Below are 26,828 nucleotides of genomic sequence, written 5' to 3' on the forward strand. Positions count from 1 at the left end.
CACAGATGGTCATCGTAACATGGAAATATGGCAGTATAATTTTAAACTGTGTGTTTTGAGTAATTTAACCTTTTTGGTTTTTGAAAATGATCTCATCGATATGAAAGTTAAAAGGTGCAATATGCAGAAATCCCGCCACCATTTCCTGGCTGCTAAAATTCTAAAAGTTCACCAAATTTCATTTTATGTGACAAAACAAGCAATGTATAGTTTAGAGCAGGGTTTCCCAAACTCAGTCCTGGGCCCCCCAACTCATCATCAAGCTTTGATTATTTAAATCAACTGTGTAGTGCTAGGGCAAAAACCAAAACGTGCATCCAGGGGGGCCCCAGAACCGAGTTTGGGAGAGAATCATTGTGCCATCTAAACCGCTGTGAAATATATTTTCAATTACCAAAAATATTGTATTTTCGGCTGTTTGAAGCTGATGTACAAAACAGAATGTTAAAGATGCAAAAACAAAACTTAATGGGAAGCAATTTTTGAATCTGTAAAAGTTCACTTCCCTTTGCACGTTACCTGTAAGAAGTCTGATTAGGCATTCTTCAAAATATCTCATAACAGAATGTAGTTTTGTGTTTCCAAGATTAACTCTGGTTAACAACCTGGTAACTTGACCATTTATGTTTTAAGATGGCATTGGAAGAAAGGAAAGGGGCTCCTGGATAGCTACTCCAGAAGTGTTTCAAAAGTAGGATTCAGATATAGGCCTAATATGTAACTGCCGAAATAAAGGAAACACCAACTTGTCTTAATAGGGTGTTGGGTCACCACGAGCCAGAACGGCTTCATTGCACCTTGGCATAGCTACCATTCGATACCATTCTTCCACAATATTTACCAAGCGGTCACCATAATTTGGTGTTTTGTTGATGGTGGTGGAAAAGCTGTCTGAGGCACCGCTCCAGATTCTCCCAAACGCGTTCAATTGGGTTGAGATCTGGTGACCGAGACGGCCATAGCATATGGTTTACATAAGTTTCATTCTCATAAAACCATTCAGTGACTACTCGCTGCCTGTGGATGGGGGCATTGTCAATCTATCAGGGCATAGCCATGGTAGCCAAAATAATGGCCTGCCCAGTATTTTTATACATGACCCTAAGCATAATTAGGGCCCTATGAAATCCGGAATTTATTTCTCCCAAATTCCATTTCATTTTTTCCCAAGTTCCGCTCTTTCCGTTTACATTTTTCCGAATTCTGTGTTATGATTTACTCTAATTTTATCATCAGAAAGAGTGTCTAATAATGTGAATGAATAAAACGTCAACAATTTAATAAGATATAACAGTAAATTTGTAATGATGCAACACGTTGCACTTTTTTAATCAAGGCAAGCGCTTCAATTCAGAGTTCTATTGAGTGTTTCATCATAAATGAAAAAAGTAATGCAAGAATCTAGGCGACAATGCAGCAACCTTCTCATGTTTCCAGCTGGCTGAGGATGTTTGTGACTGCCCAGGTTGATGACTTTTCTACCAACAAAAACTCTGTACAGATGAACATGCTCTGCAAGGTACTTCAAACCAGCTATTCCATCTGCTGCTTCAAACCAGCTATTCTCACTGCTTCAGGAGGAGCCTTGACCTGCACAAACTCCTTCATAATGAGGAATCTGACCGATCTTCTCTTTCTGGCAGGCTTCTCGAAGAAGACAGATCTCATCCTTGTCACAAGTGATGCAACTTCAGAGAAATATTTGTAGTGTTGCCAGGTCTCACCCACCAGATTGATGACATGGCAGAGACAGGTTACACGGACACTGTTGTGCATCACTCCTTTCAGAACCTCCTTTTATGTCTTCAGGCAGTAGGAGGCATTATCTTTGACCACTGCCCAGGCATCATTCAGGTTCAAGATGGTTGCTAGTATAGCTGGGAAAACGTTGAGTAGATGCGTCTGTCCATGAAAATGACATCCACCAGAAAGTACTGGTTTAACACGTGCAAGGAAAAATAAGGAACAACTTTAATTGTTTTAACCTAAAATAATATTGTGACAAAAGTGTTATTTAAATTTCAAGTATAAACACGATAAAGATACTGTGATAGTTAGCTAGATGGAGGCAGACAGCTGCTGACATGCATCGCAATATTTCACCACGATAACTTGTTTAGAATATCACAACTTGCATCTGGACAATTCACATTGCAGAATGTAAATGTAGGCTATTGCAACGGTATATTAATAGGCCGTTAAGTTAAAGCACCAATGACGATGTTTAGAGCGCTGCAATCCCTTGCATCTGTTGTCTCAACAACCACCGCAAACTTCTTCCCACGGATCTTCTGTAGAACGGCAGTCATATGTTGGTCGAACACACGGGGCAGGTAAATTTGACGGAGACTCCTCTCATTTTCATGTAACGCTCCTCCCTGATTGCAATGCTTCACTAGAAACGGCCGTAGCTTTTCTAAGGGGATGTCAGACTCGGCGCACACAGCCACAAAGTCCTGAATAAATTATCGTATTGAATCTGCTGATGCGCTTGCAATAGTAATTGTCGTTTGAAGATGTATGATCTGGCTAACACGGTGCTTTTCCATGTTCTTCACATGGGCTTTAGACTTTAAGTGGTTGTCACACGTAATTTTACGTGTCCAATCAATAGTATGTTGACAGAATTTGCAAAACAGCTTATTGTCTGACTCATAATAATAATTGGGTATTGCTCTGCTCTGAATTTAGGGTTTAGGGTCGAATGATTTAGTTTTTTTTTGACGAATTGGCGCCTCTTCGACATGTTTCTCAAAGTGAAAGCCAAGTTGTGAGGTGACGTAAGGGTTCCACCCACGACCCACCCCAATTGAAAACATAATTATTTCTCTAGGCCTACTCGTCTGTAATTGTACAATTATTAAATAATTTAGGTTACTACAATAATCAGCCAAATTATGGAAAATTCTGCAATATTCCACGTTTTACAGTTGATTTCATTTTTTTATTACCAGATTCTGTCCGCATCACGGAAATCATAGGGCCATACATAATGGGATCTAATTAAGTCAGGAACCACCACTCAGGAAACACACCTGTGTGGAAGCACCTGCTTCCAATGTACTTTTTATCCCTCATTTACTCAAGTGTTTCCAGTATTTTGGCAGTTACCTGTATCTAAATCAATTACATTTTATTACAGAAGTTTCAGCAAGCACTGATGGTGATAATGATCAGCAATGACATTTCATTGGCCTGCTTGCCTCACTCTTCTCAGTCCAGGGATGAGCACTAAGATGGTCCTCTATCTCATTTGGACAGTTTGAGGTTCAGTCTAGAGTTAGGATATCTTATGGTAGGACTGTTTTAAACAGATCAAAGGCTTTTGTTCATTTTTTTATTTTACCTTTATTTAACTAGGCAAGTAAGTTAAGAACAAATCTTATTTACACTGACGGCCTAGGAACACTTGTTCAGGGGCAGAATGACAGATTTTTACCTTGTCAGCTCAGGGATTCAATCTAGCAACCTTTCGGTTACTGGCCCAACACTCTACCTGGCTACAATACCCACTGTAGTGTGTGTAGATCGCAAGCCCATAGTAAGTCAATAGGGCTAAATGACTAGCCACTACTGTTATCTAGCCAGATAAGAACTGTTAGCTAGCTAGCTACCCACAAAGAATTTGCATCTACCTTGCATAACATTTGTTTTAGGTCATTTTTGCCTGTTAAACTATCTGGTTAGCTAGATTACTGCGATTCACATATAGCTAGATGATAGTTATGAAGAAAAATGTTTGCTTTGTGTATATCTTGTTTTGTCTCCGTTGTCATTGTCCTAGCTGGAAGGAGGTTCACTGAATGAAAGGTGAAGCGTGAAGTAATACAGTAGGGGAGTGCGAGTGCTTCTCAAATGTCATGTTTTATGCGTTCTCCACACTCATCCTCACAAGAACCTACTTAAGGGAACTTCCTCAGAGAATGCACTCGAAGCATGAGAGTGTGGAGCACGGTAGTATGCATATTGAGAAATACAGATTGTCTCAAATTCCCAGTATCTGTAACGCTCTGGGTGTCGGGGGGGTGTGAAGTCAGACGCAGGAACAACAGAGCTTCAATACGGTGCTTTCTTTTTAATGCACAACCGGCATACCAATGTCCAATACGGACTTACTGGGTGTCAAAAACAAACGTCCAAACACGGAAGACAAAACCCAGTCCACAATACATACATCCACTCCCGAATCCAAAAGTACAAATGAACAATCCCGCACAAAGAAGCGTACGGGCTGGCTGACTAATAAAGCCACACTAATTACCAATTACCTAAACACAGGTGATACAAATAAACACATAAGGAGGGGGAGGAAAAAGAGTCAGTGGCAGCTAGTAGGCCGGTGACGACGACCGCCGAGCGCCACCCGAACGGGAAGGAGAGCCTGCCTCGGTTGAAGTCGTGACAGTATCGTTGAGACCAACCACTCAGACAACCGGTAGAGTAAGTTCAAATGTAATTTTATTCAACATTTCGGCTTGTAAAGATTGTTTCTAAATTTCCAAATAGGATAATATCAGACGGTACCTAGCTAGCGTTCGCATGAGCTATTACCGGCTGATCTAATAGGCTAAACCACAGTAGGGCTGGGCGACATATCCCCTATACCGGTTTGGGTCTATTTTGGTGGCCTCCAGTATATTCTAATGCCTTGATTCCATCCAAAATACACAGTGAAATGATTGAATACTTTATCGACTTTAACATTTGTTGTAGTATTTTGTAGAAAGACAATTTAAATGACAAACTGTAAAATGAATGTATTGTTAGTTGTTTTGGATATCATCTAAGTCTATATGATCAGGACTATTTTCAAAGTAAGAGAACATTAAAACTTTGACATTTAACCTGTCTTCTCTTGAGATTAAAGTCTTATTTACAGTTTTAGTGCACAATATGCATTGCCACTGATGTTTGTTCTTCAAATTTTGTATTTTATTAAACAGAAAAATGAAGTATATAAATAGCCCACATTTTTTTTTAAATACATTCAATTGAATTAATAAAAGGGTTATATCAGTCTTAAGTATTATATCGTTTGGAGTTTACATAGCCTACATTAATTTAAAATGAGGAAGGGCCCTATAAAATCTGTTTTCTCAGTTTTGTTTTTCCAGGTTTTAGTTTCCCCCCATTTTTTTTCCAGGATCTCGCCCTCAAAGTCACACTTTTTAAATAGAAAAACAACACAATTGGATGTTATAAGTCCATACCAATGCTTAAACCACATCAGGAGACCACTTTTGAGGTCTGGGCTATTTCGATTTTTGGGTGTAGTTACCCTTTAATTCAAGTAGCAATAGGCTGTTGTTTAGTGTTGTTTTTGTTGCACACATGTAATGTCGAATTTGTGAAAACAAATAGGCCTACCCACTGGATTGATTAAAATAATAATGATATCATTGCATGATATTATTGGTAAGCATAGTGGCCAAGACAAACATATTTTCACGTATTCACTAATATCATCCAAATCATTAAATCATAGTACGTTTCTAGGTTCATTCAGTAGTTTTTACCAGATATAGAATCCTTTTGAAAAATAATCTTAAAAGTACCATTTATATTTGTGATACTGTTGCTGCTTCCTGTTGTCATGGCTTTTTGATTTATCGGCGAGTGTCAAAACACCGGTTTTAGATGTCTAAATTCATAATCATTATGCTGAAATAAGTCCTAATATTTTTAAGACCAATACATCAAATTTGCTCCCTACACACAAGTGCCACACTTGTGTTCAGATTACTTGTATTTTGCTAAATTAGTATCTTAAACTGCACACGCACCAATATTTACCAAGCGGTCACTCAAGACTGGAATTGATTTGCTTGTTCTACTGTAATCAATAGTGTGCGCAAATTAATCACTCACATCGATATTGTATTGAAATCAATGGAACTGGGATAACAACTGCGGCGACATGTACCGTTTGCGCTCTTCTAACAGACAAACCTCAATGAACTTGGGTATGCTGCATATAGTGTATTCAGACCCTTTTTCCACATTTTGTGACGTTACGGCCTTATTCTAAAATGTATTAAATAAATTAAAATCCTCATCAATCTACATACAATAACCCATAATGACAAAGCGAAAACAGGTTTTTAGACATCTTTGCAAATGTATTAAATTAAAATATGTATTCAGACCCTTTGCTATGAGACTCGAAATTGAGCTCAGGTGCATGCTGTTTCCATTGATCATCTTTGGAGTCCACCTGTGGTAAATTAAATTGATTGGACATGATTTGGAAAGGCACACACCTGTCTATATAAGGTCCCACAGTTGACAGTGCATGTCAGAGCAAAATCAAGCCATGAGGTCAAAGGAATTGTCCGTCTGGAGTGGCCAAAAGGCACCTAAAGGACTCTCAGACCATGAGAAACAAGATTCACTGGTCTGATGAAACCTAGATTGAACTCTTTGGCCTGAATGCCAAGCGTCACATCTGGAGGAAACCTGGCACTATCCCTACAGTGAAGCATGGTGGTGGCAGCATCATGCTGTGTGGATGTTGTTCAACGACTGGGACTGGGAGACTAGTCAGGACCGAGGGAAAGATGAACGAAGCAAAGTATAGAGAGATCCTTGAGGAAAACCTGCTCCACAGTGCTCAGGACCCCAGACTTGGGTGAAGGTTCACCTTCCAACAGGACAACAACCCTAAGCAGACAGCCAAGACAACACAGGAGTGGCTTCGGGTCAAGTCTCTGAATGTCCTTGAGTGGCCCAGACAGAGCCTGGACTTGAACCCGATCAAACATCTCTGGAGAGACCTGAAATAGCTGTGCAGTGATGCTCCCCATCCAAACTGAGAGGGCTTGAGAGGATCTGCAGAGAAGAATGTGAGAAACTCCCCAAATACAGTTGTGCCAAGCTTGTAGCATCATACCCAAGACTCGAGGCTGTAATTGCTGCCAAAGGTGCTTCAACAAAGTGCTGAGTAAACGGTCTGAATCCTTATGTAAATGTTGTATTTCAGTTTTTTTTATACATTTGCAAAATGTCAAAAAATCAGTTTTTGCTCTGTCATTATGGGGTATTGTGTGTAGATTGAGGGAAAATAACAATTTAATCAATTTTAGAATAAGACTGCAACGTAATAAAATGTGGGAAAAGTCAAGGGGTCTGAATACTTTCCAAATGCACTGTATATCTGTTGATAGATGACAACCTGTCGTAGCCATTTATCAACATATCTCTCTGAGATTTTTTTCCGGTAGATGGCCAATACAGAAAAGGAAACAACACTTTTTGACTACATCATTTAAACAAATCACTACCTCAAATCTGTTTCTAAGTAGTGACAGGGGTTGGCTTTCATTAGAATGATAGTTTAACCCTCAAATCAATGTGAACCCAAAGAGGAGCGCCCACGTTTTTTTTTTTTTGCCATGTGGTTTGAAAAGGACAGCTGCGTTCTAAGTCCCACTACGGACTGCCACGTATGACAAACACTGGTACTAAACCAAAGATCTTGATCTGTTTTAAGCAAATGATTTCATGAGATCGTGATAACTATACACTTTAATACTAACATCGAGTCTGAGGTAAAAAGGATGTGTATTTCCTGTAATTCTTGTGTGGTGAAAACGTTAGTCTGTGTAATATAGTAACACGTTCTGTCCACTATAGGGAACTTAGTGTAAAATAACTTACTTTTGGTCATGTAGTGTATTTAATTATGTGGACACCTGCTTGTCGAACATCTCATTCCAATATCATGGGCATTAATATGGAGTTGGTTCCCCCCTTTGCTGCTATAACAGCCTCTACTCTTCTGGGAAGGCTTTCTACTAGATGTTGAAACATTGCTGCGAGGACTTGCTTCCATTCAGCCACAAGAGCATTAGTGAGTTTGGGCCTGTTTGGGTGATTAGGCCTGGCTCGCAGTCGGCGTTCCAATTCATCTCAATGGGGTTGGGGTCAGGGCTCTATGCAGGCCAGTCAAGTTCTTCCACACAGATTTTGACAAACCATTTCTGTATGGACCTCGCTTTGTGCACGGGGGCATTGTCATGCTGAAACAGGAAAGGGCCTTCCCCAAACTGTTGCCACAAAGTTGGAAGCACAGAATTGTGTCAAATGTAATTGAATGCTGTTGCGTTAAGATTTGCCTTCACTGGAACTAAAGGCCGAGCCCAAACCATGAAAACATCCTCAGACTATTATTCCTCCTCCACCAAACTCTACAGTTTGTAAGGACCGACGCTGGAGAAGAGAAGCAGGTACGGGGTGTTGAACATTTAATATGGATCAGACATCGAACAGGAACAGCGTCAACCAGGTAACAAAAATGACAAACAAACATGAATCCTGAATCGGGGAACAGAGCTTGGGAACAGACCGATATAAGGTAGGTAATGACACAGGTGATTGAGTCCAGGTGAGTCCAATAATTGCTGATGTGCGTGATGGGGGGAAGGCAGGTGTGCGTAATCATGGTGGCAGGCGTGCGTAATGCTGGAGAGCATACCGCCTTTGAGTGCCAGGGAGGGGAAGCGGGAGCAGGTATGACAGGGAGCGGGAGCAGGCGTGACACAGTTGGCACTATACATTGGGGCAGGTGGCATTCTCCTGGCATCCGCCAAACCCAAATTCGTCCGTCGCACTATTCATCACTCCAGAAAACGCGTTTCCACTGCTCCAGACGCTTGGCTGCTCGGCCATGGAAACCCCTTTCATGAAGCTTCCGACTAACAGTTCTTGTGCTGACGTTGCTTCCAGAAGCAGTTTGGAACTTGGTAGTGAGTGTTGCAACCGAGGACAGACGATTTTTACACACTACAAGCTTCAGCACTCTGCGGTCCCATTCTGTGAGATTGTGTGGCCTACCACTTCGCAGCTGAGCCGTTGTTGCGCCTGGACGTACGGGCCATTCTACTGCCAATGTTTGTCTATGGAGATTGCATAGCTGTGTGCTCGATTTTATTCACCGGTCAGCAGCTGGTGTGGCTGAAATAGCCGAATCCACTAATTTGAAGGGGTGTCCACATACTTTTGTATATATAGTGTATTTGGACAAGAATGAACTCTCCACTACCTATTGCTGCAGTGATGATTCACCATCTTCATCGGATGTTTTCATTATTCATCTGCAGATAATCGCATAAAAGCCTACATCTACCAGTAGCCTATGCAAATTAGGGAGCCTAATGAACTCACTGATACGATTCGGTAGACTACACTGATTGATGAGACGAGTCACTCACTTTAGTGTCACTGTCTGGCAAGCCCCAACATCCTAGAAAAGGAAACCTAGAAAATCCTTTAGTTTACTTGTCCCAATGCAATACCATGGACAAATAACCACATAGCCTATGCGCATAGGCTATGTGAAACATGCTAAATAAAATAAATGAATGTGCCAGAAAACAATAATTAGGCTAAGTGGATTTCAACTCATCGTTACCACTTACATTACATGGGATGTGCGAATTAACAAGCATCATGTTCTCTCCCTCCTTGTAAAGAAATTTGACTGCAACCAACCACAGTGCACACAAATTGTACCTGGAGGCAGGGCAGACATACTGCGTTTACCTGTCATCACTCGCATTGTGAGTGACAGGCGCCTATCCTATCAATAGATTGCTAGAAGATGCGTATCGTTCATTCTAGAAGGAAAGGGCTCGTCTGACTAGCGAACTTAAGCTTTTAAATGAAAAGTAGTCTAGTTAATATGAAGTGGCTGGCTGAAAATTTGTCTGTAGGAAAGCACTGGATGTGATGTTCTCCCACTCTGTCCTATACTCTGCCTCTGTTGTCTAAGATAGATAGATCCTCCCAATTAAAGATAAGGAACGTTGTGTCCTAGATGTTTTATGGAATGTTTTTTGACAGATTCAGATTTTAATGGTCACCGCGAGACTGTGGGAAATCAATAACTGTGTTTTCCCACCTTATGCCTGATCATGTTAAATTGCCTTCAGCTTACTGAATAATGGGTGGTCCAGTCAGCGCAGAGCAGACATTGACAGCTAAGACTGCAGGGCATTTCCATCAAAAGGACCCATGAGCACCAACATGTGAAGTTCATAGGAGCATATCAAATTGGTAAATGAAGGCATGGATACATTTCCATCGTAATAATTTGGCATAAGTAAAGGCTTTGATTTCTGGATAAACAGATGGAAAAGGTGTCTTAGAAAACATCTACCAGAAAGTATTAAAAGCTTAGCTTCTGTAAGTTTAGGAAATAATGGCTTTGTGCCTTGTAATTCTGTTACCAAAAACCCACATATCTTTAAGATATTTAATAATTTCTCCCCCTCATGAGGGAGGATAATGAAAGTTCACAGAAGTAACAAGTAATGGTTGACCTGCCAATTAGTTATAGTGATTTTACTGATACATTTTATTTATGAATTAAGTGATTAAAACTCTTAATTGGTAACGGAATTACCAAAAAATCAGTAACAGAATTACTGCAACTGAATTGGCTACAATGGGAAATCATAGTCACAAATCACAGTTAGGTCACCTGCTACTGACCCTTCCACTGGCATACTGTTATGTTCAGCTCATAACTGTTTTCTTTGCTTTTCTGTCGTCTGGTGGTCAAACCAAGAGTGTTAAAAACAGTCTGAGTCTGGACAATCCCTCTCTCTTCGCCTCTCTCTCACTCTCCAGTTAATGTCACCTCTCCCAGCTCTTACTGACAGCTACCAATGAGCCTCCACTTTCCATTGAAAAGTAGTTGAAATTTGTTCAGTCCACCCTGGCCTTGACGTTAACGTTCACAGAGGGACTGGACTGAACCAAATCTGAACCTATCAAAGACTTGTGTTTTTCAAGTTTGGATAGCACAGTACAGTACTGAGTAAAGTACAGTGCAATACAGAAAAGTATAGTACAGTATAGGGATGTGCATCTTTCCCTTTCAAGACGATTCAATACGTATCTAGATACATGGGCTCCGATACGATGCAGAAACTATACATTTTATTTCTAAACGATTAGGTCTGATTCGGATTGATTAGACAACGAAGCGATGCGATTTGATGCAATACGGTTGCATAAACACATTTGTTTTCCATTTTAAATTAAAATCTGCTGTTGATGTAGCTCATGAGAGCTGGGCGTGTGTGTGTGTGTGTGTGTGGTGTGTGTGTTTGTGGTGTATGTACTATGTATGTAGGCACCTAGTCTGAAATGACTAAGCATCTACCAACCCACTACCACGGGCAATGTGGCCTATGTTATTTGTCTCCCACTTTGGTTCTGAAATCACCATCACCCACTAATTAGCTTGTCATTTTACAGATTGTGTTTGAGCTAGTGATGTGAAACTTTACCCTGTATATCTAAAAATGACCATATACACTGATTGTTTAAAGGAAAACTACCAAAACTATTGCTGATGGTGAACCTGAGCAAGTACTGTACCCGTCCAGTAGGTAGCTCATAGCCAGATGAGTTGTGTCTCGGGGTCGCTTACTTTTATTCCAGTAAAACACGATTTTTAACAGCTTATAGATGACAGTAACCTAGCAAATTACATAGGCTTTATTAGTTGGTTGACAACCTAATATCGCGCAAGCCACTTTAGCATTTGGTATGCTGAAGGTGCCGCGCAGAAGACCAGGAACAGGCCGCCTGTCTCGCGTTGGTCAGTGTGCGAAGCTGGACAAAGTGCGCAGTTTGACTAAGCTACTGATATTACCTAGGGTTGTTCGGCATGCAAAATTACTTGTAGATCAATTACTGTCAATACGGTTACATGCTTAGTTCAACACAGAAGGAGAGAACGCATCAGTTGTCACAAAATATTAGGTATTTTCGGGAAGGTAGATAGAAATTAATTTGAGGAAAAAATAAATGAATCTGCAATTCGTATCGTTTGAATCGATTTTCTGGCCAATGCGGGTTTGGGGTCCTTGGACCGATGCAGTCCTATCTTAAACATTTGAATCGGGGACCAATGCGTATCGGTGAATCGTTACATCCCTAGTACAGTAGAGTACAGTATATTTTACTGAACTCTACCCTACTCTGCTGTTTTGTATTGTACTGCACTGTACTCTACTGTGCTGCGCTGTGATGTCCAAACTTGTGAAACATGAGGAGAATGACATTCATATCCACAATACAGAATTACATCATGGGTCCCTGATCTGTACTGATCAGGGACCCATGATGTAATTCTGTTACCGTAATTCCGTTACTGGGTGTAAATCCACTTCACTTACTGTAGTTCAATAACCAAAATTGATTTTTTTTCAAACTCAAGGTGCCATATCATAGCTGACACCCCATTCTTTCTGCAATATGCATCTTTGAATCTTAATTCGGAGCAGATATTTAAGACTTTTTGGAAAATATGGTCGCATAAAAAGCTGAGGGAGATTTTACCGTAATTCCATTACCAAAGTTTGTATCTCCACAGTTTTAAGTAGTCATTGTGTATAGAGTAGCGTAATTCCGTTACCGTGGAATTGCCCTGCATCATCACCGTAAGTTATGCATGGGGGGCTTCCTGAGTCTCTATTCTTACTGTACTGTCTGTGTGTAACTGAAAAGCCCATCTATGGACAGGCTGAGTGTTCTCAGGGGAGACAGACAGAGCTTTACCCACTCTGTTTTTAGATACCGCAGCCTCAGCACAAATTACAGCTTAGCTCTCCCCCACATGACGGCTCACAACTAAGATTGAAGTCAGACTGTCAAAAGCCCAGAACAATGCAAGCTGCCTTCGCACAGTTGGACTTCTCTCGTAAGCAACCCTACTCTCTTGATCCTGTTTCGCCTTCATATGGATCGCGCTCCAACTTGTTCAATTACCGCTCGACTTGTTTTAGGGTTATTCCTTGTGTTTTGCTGATCGGCTCAAAGCATGAAGCACAAACACTTGAAGAGGTAGTCTCTCATGCTGTTGTAGCCTCTTTCAGCTAGAGAAAGTCTGTCTCTGTGTCTCTAGTAGAAACTGTGGTGGTAGAAAGTTAATACAGAATGCATGCTGTGGTCTGTGGTCTCCTATTTTTGCTCTGTGCTGTGGCATGTGGGGTTGTGCACACTGAGTGAACAAGTACCTGTGTGTGTTTACGTGCATTCATGTATACATGCATGTATGTGTTTACGAGCCAATGTGTGGTTTTATAACTTTGTTCTCTTTCTCTTTAGGTCACTGCTCTATTTGGCTGCTGTGAGGGAGGCCAGTGCTGTTACTGGTGAGTATTGAGACTTCTCCACCCCAGAAAGACAGACGGACGGAGTTCCCCTGCCCAGTGCCCCTGTTCTCCTTTTCATGGATGCCAGGCTGGCCCTGCTGCAGCTTGGGACTCTCCTGGTCCTCCTGTCCGCAGCATTGGAGTCGACTGCTAAGCTGACTGCTGGCGAGGAGGTCTACACTAACACCTGGGCGGTCCACATAGAGGGGGGACCGCAGGAGGCTGACCGAATTGCCAGGAAACACGGCTTCATCAACCATGGCAATGTGAGTAGCATAGCAGTGCACCCTGTGGAACCCCTCTAGTCAGTCAGAGTGTATGATCTCTCTATGCCCTGCATCTGTGGTCAGTTGAAACCCTATTCTATTTCAGTGACAGCCTGCTCAACAGGCTTTAATGTGCAGCAAGATATACAGACAGGACAGCCTATAAGCCCTCGTGTTGAAAGCCAGAGTGCATGTCATGACTCTTCCATCCCTTGCTGAGTTTAGCTGTCAGCTAAAGCCTGCACTCCTCCTATGGGTTCTATACTGAACAAAAATATGAACGCAACATGTAAAGTGTTGGTCCCATATTTCACAAGCTGAAATATAAGATCCCCAAAATGTTCCATATGCACAAAAAGCTTATTCGTTTACATCCCTGTTTGTGAGCATTTTTCCTTTGCCAAGATAATCCATCCACCTGGCAGATGTGGAATATTAATAAGCTGATTAAACAGCATCATCATTACACAGGTGCACCTTGTGCTGGGGACAATAAAAGGCCACTCTAATATGTGCACTTTTGTCAACCGGCCTCACAACCGCAGAGCACATGTAACCACACTAACCCAGGACCCCCACATCTGGCTTTTTCACCTGCGGGATTGTCTGAAACCAGCCACCTGGACAGCTCATGAAACTGAGGAGTATTTCTGTCTGTAATAAAGCCCTTTTGTGGGGAAAAACTCAGTCACATGGGTGAACTCCTGCCCAGTCATGTGAAATCCATAGATTAGGGCATAATGCATTTATTTCAATTGAATGATTTCCTTATATGAACTGTAACTCAGTAAAATCTGAAATTGTTGCATGATGCATTTATATTTTTGTTCAGTATAGTTAATTTGGGCATACCATACCGTGTGTGTGTCAGGGTTTCTGTTAGGGAAATGTGGCCCCGGACATTTAACCAGCAGCATTTTAGGACCCATATGCATTGGGTGTGTAACCTGATCAGGGCGTCCACCCACGGTGCTCAGAATGACAGAAATTACATTTTAGATTATGGTAATTCATATTAACAGAACATGCAAGTAGAGGATGCAACGATGCACAGTCCTTACCGTATTCTGATTTTGTAGATGTTAGAATAACTGTCCACATTTACTTTGACTCAGCCAACAAGACGAGTAACAAAAAGCAAAATCACTATCCTATGTCAATATACTATCCCCCATGGTAGAAAAGTTTACCTATTCTATTGGTCAGCTTGTCGAGAAGTAGCCTATTCCAAACAGATTCTGGGTCAGTTGTGGGAAGATAGATCCCAAATTCATACAACCAGTTGACCTAGGCTACATTATTTTTTAAACGTTAAAAAGCAATGAGTCTGATGCAACACATCAGAATGTTTAGCTTAAAATGTTGATAAACTATTATTTCTCCACATTAAAAGTGCAGCAATGCCCACAAGGCATTAGGCTACACGCAAATGTTCATTCCATAATGCAATTAGCGGGAAAACACTTTTGTCAAAAGGGCACTGGACATGCTAGTGGTTTCATGTGACATTAAATATCCGTTAGAAATTTTGAAATAGAGGAGATGTAATAGGCTACTTTGAAGCGAGGTAGGCCTAAGACATGCCTCATATGTACTAAAATGTTCAGGTTTCAAACAATGAAGTATATGTTTTCAAAATGCAAAGCCTACTGCCTCCAGCTCATTACAAAGTAGTGTGTGACGTCCTGATGAAGCCTGTTTTCCGTTGCTGTTTGAGATGCAGTAGCTCATTGCTGTTTGAGATGCTGCAGCAGCAGTAGCTCGTTGCTGTTTGAGATGCTGCAGCAGTAGTAGCTCGTTGCTGTTTGAGATGCTGCAGTAGCTCGTTGCTGTTTGAGATGCTGCAGTAGCTCATTGCTGTTTGAGATGCTGCTGCAGCAGTAGCTCGTTGCTGTTTGAGATGCTGCAGCAGTAGTAGCTCGTTGCTGTTTGAGATGCTGCTGCAGCAGTAGCTCGTTGCTGTTTGAGATGCTGCTGCAGCAGTAGCTCGTTGCTGTTTGAGATGCTGCAGCAGCAGTAGCTCGTTGCTGTTTGAGATGCTGCTGCAGCAGTAGCTCGTTGCTGTTTGAGATGCTGCTGCAGCAGCAGTAGCTCGTTGCTGTTTGAGATGCTGCAGCAGCAGTAGCTCGTTGCTGTTTGAGATGCTGCTGCAGCAGTAGCTCGTTGCTGTTTGAGATGCTGCTGCAGCAGTAGCTCGTTGCTGTTTGAGATGCTGCTGCAGCAGTAGCTCGTTGCTGTTTGAGATGCTGCTGCAGCAGTAGCTCGTTGCTGTCTGACAGATTTTCCGCTCAAAGGCTTTGTATCTGTATGCTGTAAGCGTGTGAAAAATGAATATAGTGTTGCCTACACATGCGACAATTTAATTCAAATAAATAATGCAAATTAACTTAGACCGATAAGCATGACCAGTCAAATGTATTTCCATCGACTAGTATTTACATTCATGAATAGGCTAAAAAGCATTATTTCGCAATGGGATTGTTTCTTCTCCCGGACAATTGAACAGTTTTATTTATCGGCATTTCAAAACAAATGTATAGGCCAAAAGCCGGCTATTACCGGCTAACGGAAACCCTGGTTCAGTCACTCCACAGAAGACTTCACTGTCTGCATCGAATACATGCGTAGGAGGCTCTGAACTACAGTACCAACCCTCCCTCCACCCTATCCCACACAGAAAGAGGATTTTCAGAGCGGTTTTCAAATTGAATTCAGGCTTATCTTCTGCTTTCTTTATGTTGCTGTCCATGCAGCTTCTGTCTTGAGCTCCATCACAGATGTTTTTTCTCCTGTTATTGTAGTAGATCCTACGGCGGTCATAAAGTAGTAGGATGAGATGTGATATTTTTAATTTGTGAGATGCCTCGTTGTCAAACTCATCACCACTCAATTGTCTCCTTGGCTCTGATTTGTTTACTTATCAAAGTACTGTAGTTTATCGCTCTCAGCTGGCTTTGATTGGAGTTCTTTGGTTATTGATTTAATCTAGCAGGAACTGCTGTTGGGATGCTGTGAAAGGGATTCTGCTGTAGAGAGAGAGGGAGAGGGGGAGGAAGCCATTAGAAAAATGTGCCTTAAATAACCTTTTATTCATAATTGGCTCTTTGAATGCAAGTCATTATTTGCTCTATTGAATAGGCCTTATTCTGCTTTGAGACTGCCAAGCAATCAAGCTCCACACAGATTGACGCACATGTGCACGCCGCACATACAGTCACACACACAGTCTCACACATTCTTTCCCCCAGAGGATAGTTTTATGTTTATACCTTCATCGCTTGTTACGAACACTTCATGAAGGTACTTCTGGTAGACAGGAACAATGGAATAATAGTAAGTGGGTTCTTCTGTCTTTTCCCTCTCTACAGCCTTGTAGTATAGGCCCCACTACCACACCAGTATTCCCAGTTGACGCCCCCAGTTTCGAGCCTGAAACACCTGTATGCCTCTGCCAGTAAAGCACAGGGCAGACAGAGACTTATCCAATCAGAGATCCAGGGCTTGTAAGGACTGGCAGGGGTTGATTGTTATTTTGGAGGACCTAAATCGGCCTGTCTTTTTTAACCTTGGTATCGGGCGTTGTCCTCTGGTGATGTGTCATGAGTTTAGTCTTTCTCTCGCTCTCTTTTTCTCTCTCTCCCTATCCTCCCCGTCTCGACATCTCACTCTGCGCTCTCTTCCACTTTCACTCTTTCCTTATGCACGCATATATTTAATCTCCCTCTGCTCTCTCTGTTTATTCTCTCAAAAGCTCCCCAAAGCTTTGTCCTTCTCTGCTCTTTCTCTCTTTCCCTCCCATCACTCCCTCCAGATGCTTAGGCGGATTCGGACTCGTCAGTCTAAAACCGATAGATCAATTTAATGGGGAAATATACGTCTGCGTTTTTTTCTGTCATTACTCACTCATGCTGAACGGTGGGTCTGGGAACAGAGGACTCCTTGAAGATGGGTCGGTTTGTCAGAGATGGATGTCTGATGCCATATGGTACAGCGTCCTGCTCACATCCCACAGACAGACAGTAGGTTACAGAGTAAAGCCCTACTCTCATTCATCTCTATTCTCTTCTCCCGTTCTCTCCTTTTCTCTTCTTTTCTCCAAATCAAATGTATTGGTCACATACACGTGTTTATCAGATGTTATTGCAGGTGTAGTGAAATGCTTGTGCTTCTAGCTCCGACAGTGCAGTAATATCTAACAAGTAATATCTAACAGTTTTACAACATATACCCAAAATACACGTACATCTAAGTAAGAAATGGATTAAGAATATATATACATATGTCAGAGTGGCATTGGGCTAAGATGCAGTGGTATAGAATACAGTATATACATATGAGATGGGTGATGCAATATTTACACACAATTAAAGTGACTAAGATACCATAGAATAGTATGGAGTACAGTTTATACATATGAGATGAGTAGTGCAAGATACGGAGACATTAATGTGGCTAGTGTTTCATTTCCTTAAAGTGGCCAGTGATTCCTAATCTTATGTCTATAGGCAGCAGCCTCTGATTTGCTGGAGATGGCTATTTAACAGTCAGTGGTGTAATATAGAATACAATACAGTATATACATATGAAATGGGTGATGCAATATGTAAACACAATTTAAAAGTGACTAAGATACCGTAGAATAGTGTGGAGTGCAGTTTATACATATGGGATGAGTAATGCTAGATACGGAAACATTATTAAAGTGGCTAATGATCCATTTCTAAAAGTGGCCAGTGATTCCTAATCTATGTCTATAGGCAGCCGCCTCTGATGTGCTAGTGATGACTGTTTAGCAGTCTGATGGCATTGAGATAGAAGCTGTTTTTCAGTCTCTCGGTCCCAGCTTTGATGCACCTGTACTGACCTCGCCTTCTGGATGATAGCGGGGTGAACAGGCAGTGGCTCGGGTGGTTGATGTCCTTGATGATCTTTTTGGCCTTCCTATGGCATCGGGTGCTGTAGGTGTCCAGGAGGGCGGGAAGTTTGCCCCCGGTAATGCGTTGGGCAGACCGCACCACCCTCTGGAGAGCATTGCGGTTGTGGGCTGTGCAGTTGCCGTACCAGGCGGTGATACAGCCCGACAGGATGCTCTCAATTGTGTATCTGTAAGAGTTTGTGAGCGTTTTAGGTGTTAAGCCAAATGTCTTTAGCCTCCTGAGGTTGAAGAGGCGCTGTTGCGCCAACTTCACCACACTGTCTGTGTGGGTGGACCATTTCAGTTTGTCAGTGACATATACGCTGAGGAACTTGAAGCTTTCCACCTTCTCCACTGCGGTCCCATTGATGTGGATAGGGGGGTGCGCCCTCTGCTGTTTCCTGAAGTCCACGATCATCTCCTTAGTTTTGTTGACGTTGAGTGAGAGGTTGTTTTCCTGGCACCACACTCCCAGAGCCCTCACCTCCTCCCTGTAAGCTGTCTCATCATTGTTGGTAATCAAGCCTACTACTGTTGTGTCGTCTGCAAACTTGATGATTGTTGGAGGCGTGCTTGGCCACGCAGTCATGGGTGAACAGGGAGTACAGGAGGGGGCTGAGAATGCACCCTTGTGGGGCCCCAGTGTTGAGGATCAGCGAAGAGGAGGCGTTGTTTCTTACCTTCACCACCTGGGGGCGACCTGTCATGAAGTCTAGGACCCAGTTGCACAAATCAAATCAAGTCAAATGTATTTATATAGCCCTTCTTACATCAGCTGATATCTCAAAGTGCTGTACAGAAACCCAGCCTAAAACCCCAAACAGCAAGCAATGTAGGTGTAGAAGCTGGAAAAACTCGGTGGCTAGGAAAAACTCCAGAGAAAGGCCAAAACCTAGGAAGAAACCTAGAGAGGAACCAGGCTATGAGGGGTGGCCAGTCTTCTTCTGGCTGTGCCGGGTGGAGATTATAACAGAACATTTTCAAATGTTCATAAATGACCAGCATGGTCAAATAATAATAATCACAGTAGTTGTCGAGGGTGCAACAAGTCAGCACCTCAGGAGTAAATGTCAGTTGGCTTTTCATAGCCGATCATTAAGAGTATCTCTACCACTCCTGCTGTCTCTAGAGAGTTGAAAACAGCAGGTCTGGGAAAGGTAGCACAGGGCGGTGTTCAGACCCAGGGCCTCGAGCTTGACGATAAGCTTGGAGGGTCCTATGGTGTTGAATGCTGAGCTATAGTCAATGAACAGCATTCTTACATAGGTATGCCTCTTGCCCAGATGTCCGTCACTACAGACCCTGGTTCGATCCTGGGCTGTATCACAGAATCATGTCAAATCAATAGAATGAATGCTTCAATCTAGTTGACATCGGTAAAGTTCTGTCATCTCTGCTTCTTTCATGAAGCAAAGACGTTTAGGGATTGGGGGAATTATTATTATTATTATTATTTGTTGTAGATAGGGAGGCAGAAAGCTAGATATAAATAGAGTAGGGGAGAAGTTTAAAATGAAAGGATCCAGTTAGAAAGTAGAGAGAAGCGAGTGATCGGAATTGAGAGGAAACAGGAGAGATTATGAAGGCAGGAGAGTGAGTGGGAGGATTTGGCGAGGGGAAAAAGAGTGGGAGAGAATGGATGAACAGTGGCTAAAGACTGAGATTGAGAGTGAGAGGAAGAGACAGAGGGGAGGATTGCTAAGCAACATTTAAACAGTTGTCTGAAATGAGATTATGGAGGCGTACATCCTTAGTCATTGTTTCATTTAGGCACCAGCCGCACGAGAATAATGAGCCATATTTCAGACTTTTGTCTCTGAGTAGGTGATAGGAGGCAGCAGGGAGATAAACATAACTAATGCAGTCCTCCAATGTCTGGGCTACACAGTGGCTTTATTTGGGGAGATGGGTGGGTTAGATAAAGGATGTGTGGCCTGGGGATGGTTGAGTGAACAGGGGGAATTATGGCTTATTCATCCTCACTTCCTTTCTCTCTGGTGGTGGATGTTCTCTAGGGCCAGCCACCAGGGACGTCACTGGAGTTTCATAACATTCGGGCCTCAGCCATGAAGAACAATAAATAGCCTTTTCTAAAATGATTTACATGACTGGAGACATTAAAATAACATGTTTTAATACCACACAAATAACCAAAATGGCCGGATACAGGATACTCAGGACTCTTGAGTGGCGAAGTGGTAACAGGTTGACTGCATCGCGAGCGTTGCAAAATACATTTTTTTATCTATATTATTCAATAACTGCACCCACACTGCTCGCGCGCACCAACGAGTGTCTGCATTGCCAAGGGATAACATAGAAGTCAATTCTATTTGTGATGCAGATCGCGCTGCAAGTCCTGCCTCTCCCATCTCCTCATTGGTTTATAGAAGCAGATACCCATGTGCCATCTCCTCATTGGTTATACCCACGTGGGTAACTGAAAGACGAACGAGGTCAGTGGCGGTAATGCACCTAATTTATGAAAGGTGCCAATCGCAATATAAACTCAAGAGAAGGAAAAACCCTAGAAGGAGGAGAGATGACTAGAAACGATTCGGTTGACCATTTTATGTGTGGATTAATTGTCGGAGTAGAGGACCTTGTGCATTTCAGGTAAAATAACAAATCAATGTTTATATCCCAGGACAAATTAGCTAGCAACAGCAAGCTAGCTAAATAGGACAAATTAGCTAGCAAGTGCAAGCTAGCTAGCTAAATTGCCATAAATGTTTAATGCTTTTCGACCTGTCCCCAAATTAATGTAATTGGTTCAGAGTTTGTTTTGATATTTTAACCTGCGTGTCATGATCGTGTTTGGTGTGGGGGGACAAAATAAATTTATGCACGATGGCACACGCGCGCAGCCGGTTTGGGTTCCGTGTAAGGCACTGCATCTCAGTGCTTGAGGCGTTACTACAGACACCCTGGTTCAAATCCAAGCTGTATCACAACCAGCCATGATTGAGAGTTCCATAGGCCGGCGCACAATTGGCCCAGCGTCGTCCAGGTTAGGTTGGTGTAGGCCGTCATTCTAAATAAGAATTTGTTCTTAACTGACTTGTCTAGTTAAATAAAAGGTTTTTAAAAATACATTGACAGACTGAGATCAATAAAACGAAGAACCCATGTCCTAAATGCAACCAATAGCGTAGGCCAATGAAAAGAGTGGATACATAGATTTTAAGTCTACAAAATGAGGAGAAAAGTATAGTCCACCAACTTTACAGCGGCACTCACTTATCCAAATAGTTTTTTCACTCAATTGTGTTTTGAAATATTGCAAAAGATATTGTAGCTTTTGCCAGCTGTTCATTGACAGCCATATTAACAGCCACAACTCAACACTCAGCTGTTTGATAATTGTGGGATTCCGACTGTAGACCTATGCGCTTGTGCCAAAACACAATCCACAGCCATTTTTTTTAATAAGTTGATTTTAGTTATTTCTGTACAGACAGGAGTAATTACATTTGGCACATTTATTAAAATGTATCTGCAGCACTTCTAGCACCCCTTCCATGGACTGTGGTCAGTAACCCCATGTGGGTTTATTGCTTAGGTAGGCCAACTGTTACAATAATATATAAAATAATCTATCAGCGAGTAATGTACAATTTTGTATTTGCATCAGTAGGCTAAGTGGCTAAAATGCATAAAAAAAGTATTGGAAAGATCTGGAAAACATCAGAGAAGCTCATCAGGTAGGCTATAGGCACTCACTTCAATTTAGCTAGATCATGAGCACTCACTTCAACGTAGCTAACATTTCCCAGCCGAATTGTAACCAAATAGCCAAACGGAGATTCAGTGAAAACAGAAATCTGACATTGATTGATTTATCAAGATGAGTTCCCATGCTTGTCTAAAAGTAACGCAATGACGCTGTCCCAATGAAAACGCTGCTGAAAGGATCAGTTGACCACACACGGCAAGTGCTTTACATTTATTAGAACCAGTGGTGTAGTGCTATTTTTTGGGGTAGCCTAAACGATACTTCTTCACGTTTTATGGGTGAAACGCCCATGCTGCATGCATGGCAACCATTTGACCCCAATCAGTTTCATTGGAATATGCATTTCGATCTTCTTGGATGAAGTAGGCTAAGTAGCTTAACTACTGTTTAATCAATTTCTTTAGCAGATGGAGTTATACACAGCCACCTGTATTTTGTTTCAATCAAAGCATATTTCGCGTGCTGTTGATTACTGTACACATCATTTTTTACATATCTGCACAATCATCCTAAATTGTCATAAGAAAGTATGTTATGTTTTTGGTCTAACAGTAGCCTAACATTATCTATGCTATTATATTCAGTCGGTTATGTAGAATACTAATTAGTCATTAAGTGATCTTGAGACATCGCAACATTCTGAGAAGTGGCGGAGTGCCCTCGCTTATAACGGTTGGGTGACTTCAGGAGTTTCACGTAACCACATCTCTACGAACTAAGCGGCGCATTCAGTTGACTACAATTTTTTCCGCAGCAGCGCACAAGATTCAGGGCTGACCCAAAATCATTCATGGTTAAAACCCAGAAAGCCAAGTCCTGGTGACATCCCTGCCAGCCACACACACAGAGAGCTGGCAGAGGGTGTGTGTATTCAGGAAGTCGTGAGATGTTTATCACTGAGGTGATATCATCATCATGTAACTGATTAGTCCCTTCAGTGTTGTGCTAAATTCTTTATTGTTAGGACACATTCATTTCTGTGTTTGTGTGTGTGTGGTCAATGTTTAAATGTCATGCAGTGTTCCTTTTGCAGCCTGATCACGAGAAATTGATTTAGGATGTTTGAAAAGGTCCTGAGAACGTCGATATATGCCTTCCTCAGTGCTCACAAAAAAAATAAAGATTGTGCGAACTCATGGTGCTTGGAGCCGAAGCGCGTTGCTCAGACCACTATGGCAGTTCACAATGTTTTAGCAAGCCGTGAGAATACTGATGATACCTGATGGTAATAGCCTGTCGTTTTTAATTATTTGGTTTTAAGCCTTTCCCAAATCATAGCCTTCCCCAAACCATACCCTTAACCACTCGGAACTAATGCCTAAACTGTTAACCTTAGAGTTGTTTCTGTTTTAATCCTGTAACCATGCAGAATTAACCCTGTAACCACACAGAATGAATGTGTCAAAAATAGGCGTTCATCCATAATGCATAGAATGTCGAAGGGAAACTATGAGATCTTTTTGCAGCGTGAGCCAGTCAGGTTCATTGTTCTGTGAGAGGTGACTCAACTTGCTCAGTGGAGAGTGGCTTCAATGCCACCGTCTCTCTCTCACACACACACACACACACACACACACACACACACACACACACACACACACACACACTCTCACACACTTTAATAATGTACCTACACATTTAGACACACACGCAAACCCACAAACCCAGCACAGAAGAACATTATGGTGCTGCATTAAGCAGACACTGCCATTAGCACCTGACATGTGAGCTGTTTTCTAATCCCTGTGGATTGTTAGAGGAAGAAAAGGAGCATGTCTTCAGTTCCTCTCAATAGCTAGGCTATAAACGCCGTCAGCTAAAAACAGAGTTTGAAAAAGTAATATTGAATCATCATTCCTGCAGTCTTTCATGAGGTAGCCTATCTTGTGTAGCTTATAACGTCATCACTTTTTTATTCCACCCTCAATCTCCGTCATCTTTGTTTTTTCATCCATCCCCTCTGTACTCCCACTTCCCACTGTTTCTAGTCTCTTTCTCTCTCTCTCGTTGGTGTAAACTACATCTCCTCTCCTCCTTCTCATGGCCATAGATAGAGTAGACAAAAACCCAGGCGATTAGCCGCCTCCTGGCACCCTGTTCGCGCCACAGAGCACAGTGGTGCTCTGCCACCACAACCCCGTTGTTGCCATGGAGAAGGTTGCCAGCCAGCAGGTTATTATCAGCAGATTGGGCCCAGTTTCATGTTTATTAGTCGTATGTACAGGATACACGTGGTATACACCGTCCAACGAAATGCTTACTTGCAGATTCCTTCTCGACAATGCAACAACAATAAGAAATAAGAAAAGATAACAATATGAACATCAAGTAAATGGCTCAGTAGAATAGAATAAATAAAATCGTATTGGTCACATGCTTCGTACGCGTGTTATCACCATAACAGAATTTTGACTTCGATACCAATACCAGGTTTAGTATCAAAATACTCGATACTGAAATAATACTCAATACCAAAACGATTCTCGATACCGAAACGATATCATTAGCTAAAGTCACAGAATAACCACTGTGCTTTTTTTTTTTTTTTTTTTTTACATTGAACAATATGTTGATAACTGGTAGACCAACCACAATAACAAATAGGATAACTTCTAATCTATACTGAACAAAAATATGAAAGCAACATGTAAAGTGTTGGTCCCATGTTTCATGAGCTAAAATTTAAGATCCCAGAAATGTTCCATGCACACAAAAAGCGTATTTATCTAACATTTTGTGCACAAATTTGTTTATATCCCTGTTAGTTAGCATTTCTCATTTTCCAAGATAATCCATCCACCTACCAGGTGTGGCATATCAAGAAGCTGATTAAACAGCATGATCATTACACAGGTGCACCTTGTGCTGGGGACAAATCGGCCACTGTCTCAAGTTTTGAGGGAGCGTGAAATTGGCATGCTGACTGCAGGAATGTCCACCAGAGCTGTTACCGGATAATTTAATGTTAATTTCTATTCCATAAGCCACCTCCTACGTCATTTTAGAGAATTTTGCAGACCACGTGTAATCACGCCTGCTCAGGACCTCAAAATCCGTCTTCTTCAACTGTGGGATCATCTGAAGAGGGGGTGGGGAGGAATGCTGAGGAGTATTTCTGTCTGTAATAAAGCTCTTTTGTGGGGAAAAACTCATTCTGATTGGCTTGGCCTGGCTCCCCAGTGGGTGGACCTGGCTGCCAAATGGGTGTGCCTATGCCCTCCCAGGCCCACCCATGGCTACACCCCTGCCCAGTCATGTGAACTCCATAGATTAGGGCCTAATTTATTGATTTCAATTGACTGATTTCCTTATATGAACTGCAACTCAGTAAAATCTTTGAAATCGTTGCATGTTGCATTTATATTTTTGTTCAAATCTAATTTTATTGGTCACATACACGTGATGCAGATGCTATTGTGGGTGTAGCGAAATGCTTGTGTTTCTCGCTCCAACAATGCAGTAATATCTAACAAGTAATATCTAACAATTTCACAACAATATACACACATCTTAAGTAAAGGAATGAAACTAAGAATATATAAATATTTGGACGAGCAATGTCGGAGCTGCATTGACTAAAATACAGTAGAATAAAATACAGTATATACAGTGGGGAGAACAAGTATTTGACACACTGCCGATTTTGCAGGTTTTCCTACTTACAAAGCATGTAGAGGTCTGTAATTTTTATCATAGGTACACTTCAACTGTGAGAGACGGAATCTAAAACAAAAATCCAGAAAATCACATTGTATGATTTTTAAGTAATTCATTTGCATTTTATTGCATGACATAAGTATTTGATACATCAGAAAAGCAGAACTTAACATTTGGTACAGAAACCTTTGTTTGCAATTACAGAGATCATACGTTTCCTGTAGTTCTTGACCAGGTTTGCACACACTGCAGCAGGGATTTTGGCCCACTCCTCCATACAGACCTTCTCCAGATCCTTCAGGTTTCGGGGCTGTCGCTGGGCAATACGGACTTTCAGCTCCCTCCAAAGATTTTCTATTGGGTTCAGGTCTGGAGACTGGCTAGGCCACTCCAGGACCTTGAGATGCTTCTTACAGAGCCACTCCTTAGTTGCCCTGGCTGTGTGTTTTGGGTTGTTGTCATGCTGGAAGACCCAGCCACGACCCATCTTCAATGCTCTTACTGAGGGAAGGAGGTTGTTGGCCAAGATCTCGCGATACATGGCCCCATCCATCCTCCCCTCAATACGGTGCAGTCGTCCTGTCCCCTTTGCAGAAAAGCATCCCCAAAGAATGATGTTTCCACCTCCATGCTTCACGGTTGGGATGGTGTTCTTGGGGTTGTACTCATCCTTCTTCTTCCTCCAAACACGGCGAGTGGAGTTTAGACCAAAAAGCTCTATTTTTGTCTCATCAGACCACATGACCTTCTCCCATTCCTCCTCTGGATCATCCAGATGGTCCTTGGCAAACTTCAGACGGGCCTGGTCATGCGCTGACTTGAGCAGGGGGACCTTGCGTGCGCTGCAGGATTTTAATCCATGACGGCGTAGTGTGTTACTAATGGTTTTCTTTGAGACTGTGGTCCCAGCTCTCTTCAGGTCATTGACCAGGTCCTGCCATGTAGTTCTGGGCTGATCCCTCACCTTCCTCATGATCATTGATGCCCCACGAGGTGAGATCTTGCATGGAGCCCCAGACCGAGGGTGATTGACCGTCATCTTGAACTTCTTCCATTTTCTAATAATTGCGCCAACAGTTGTTGCCTTC

General features: G+C 42.1%; 1 protein-coding gene across 1 annotated transcript in view; it reads left to right on the forward strand.

Annotated features, from left to right (window-relative positions):
- The window catches only part of LOC120054033 (furin-like), a 171,180-nt gene that overhangs the window by 14,497 nt on the left and 129,855 nt on the right, over window positions 1–26,828 (forward strand). The window contains exon 2 of the mRNA XM_039001392.1: window positions 13,120–13,432. Coding sequence (XP_038857320.1) covers window positions 13,244–13,432 — 189 coding nt within the window. The 5' untranslated portion in view covers window positions 13,120–13,243. The remainder of the gene's footprint in view (window positions 1–13,119; window positions 13,433–26,828) is intronic.

Source organism: Salvelinus namaycush, chromosome 9, assembly GCF_016432855.1.
Source record: "Salvelinus namaycush isolate Seneca chromosome 9, SaNama_1.0, whole genome shotgun sequence".
NCBI lineage: Eukaryota > Metazoa > Chordata > Actinopteri > Salmoniformes > Salmonidae > Salvelinus > Salvelinus namaycush.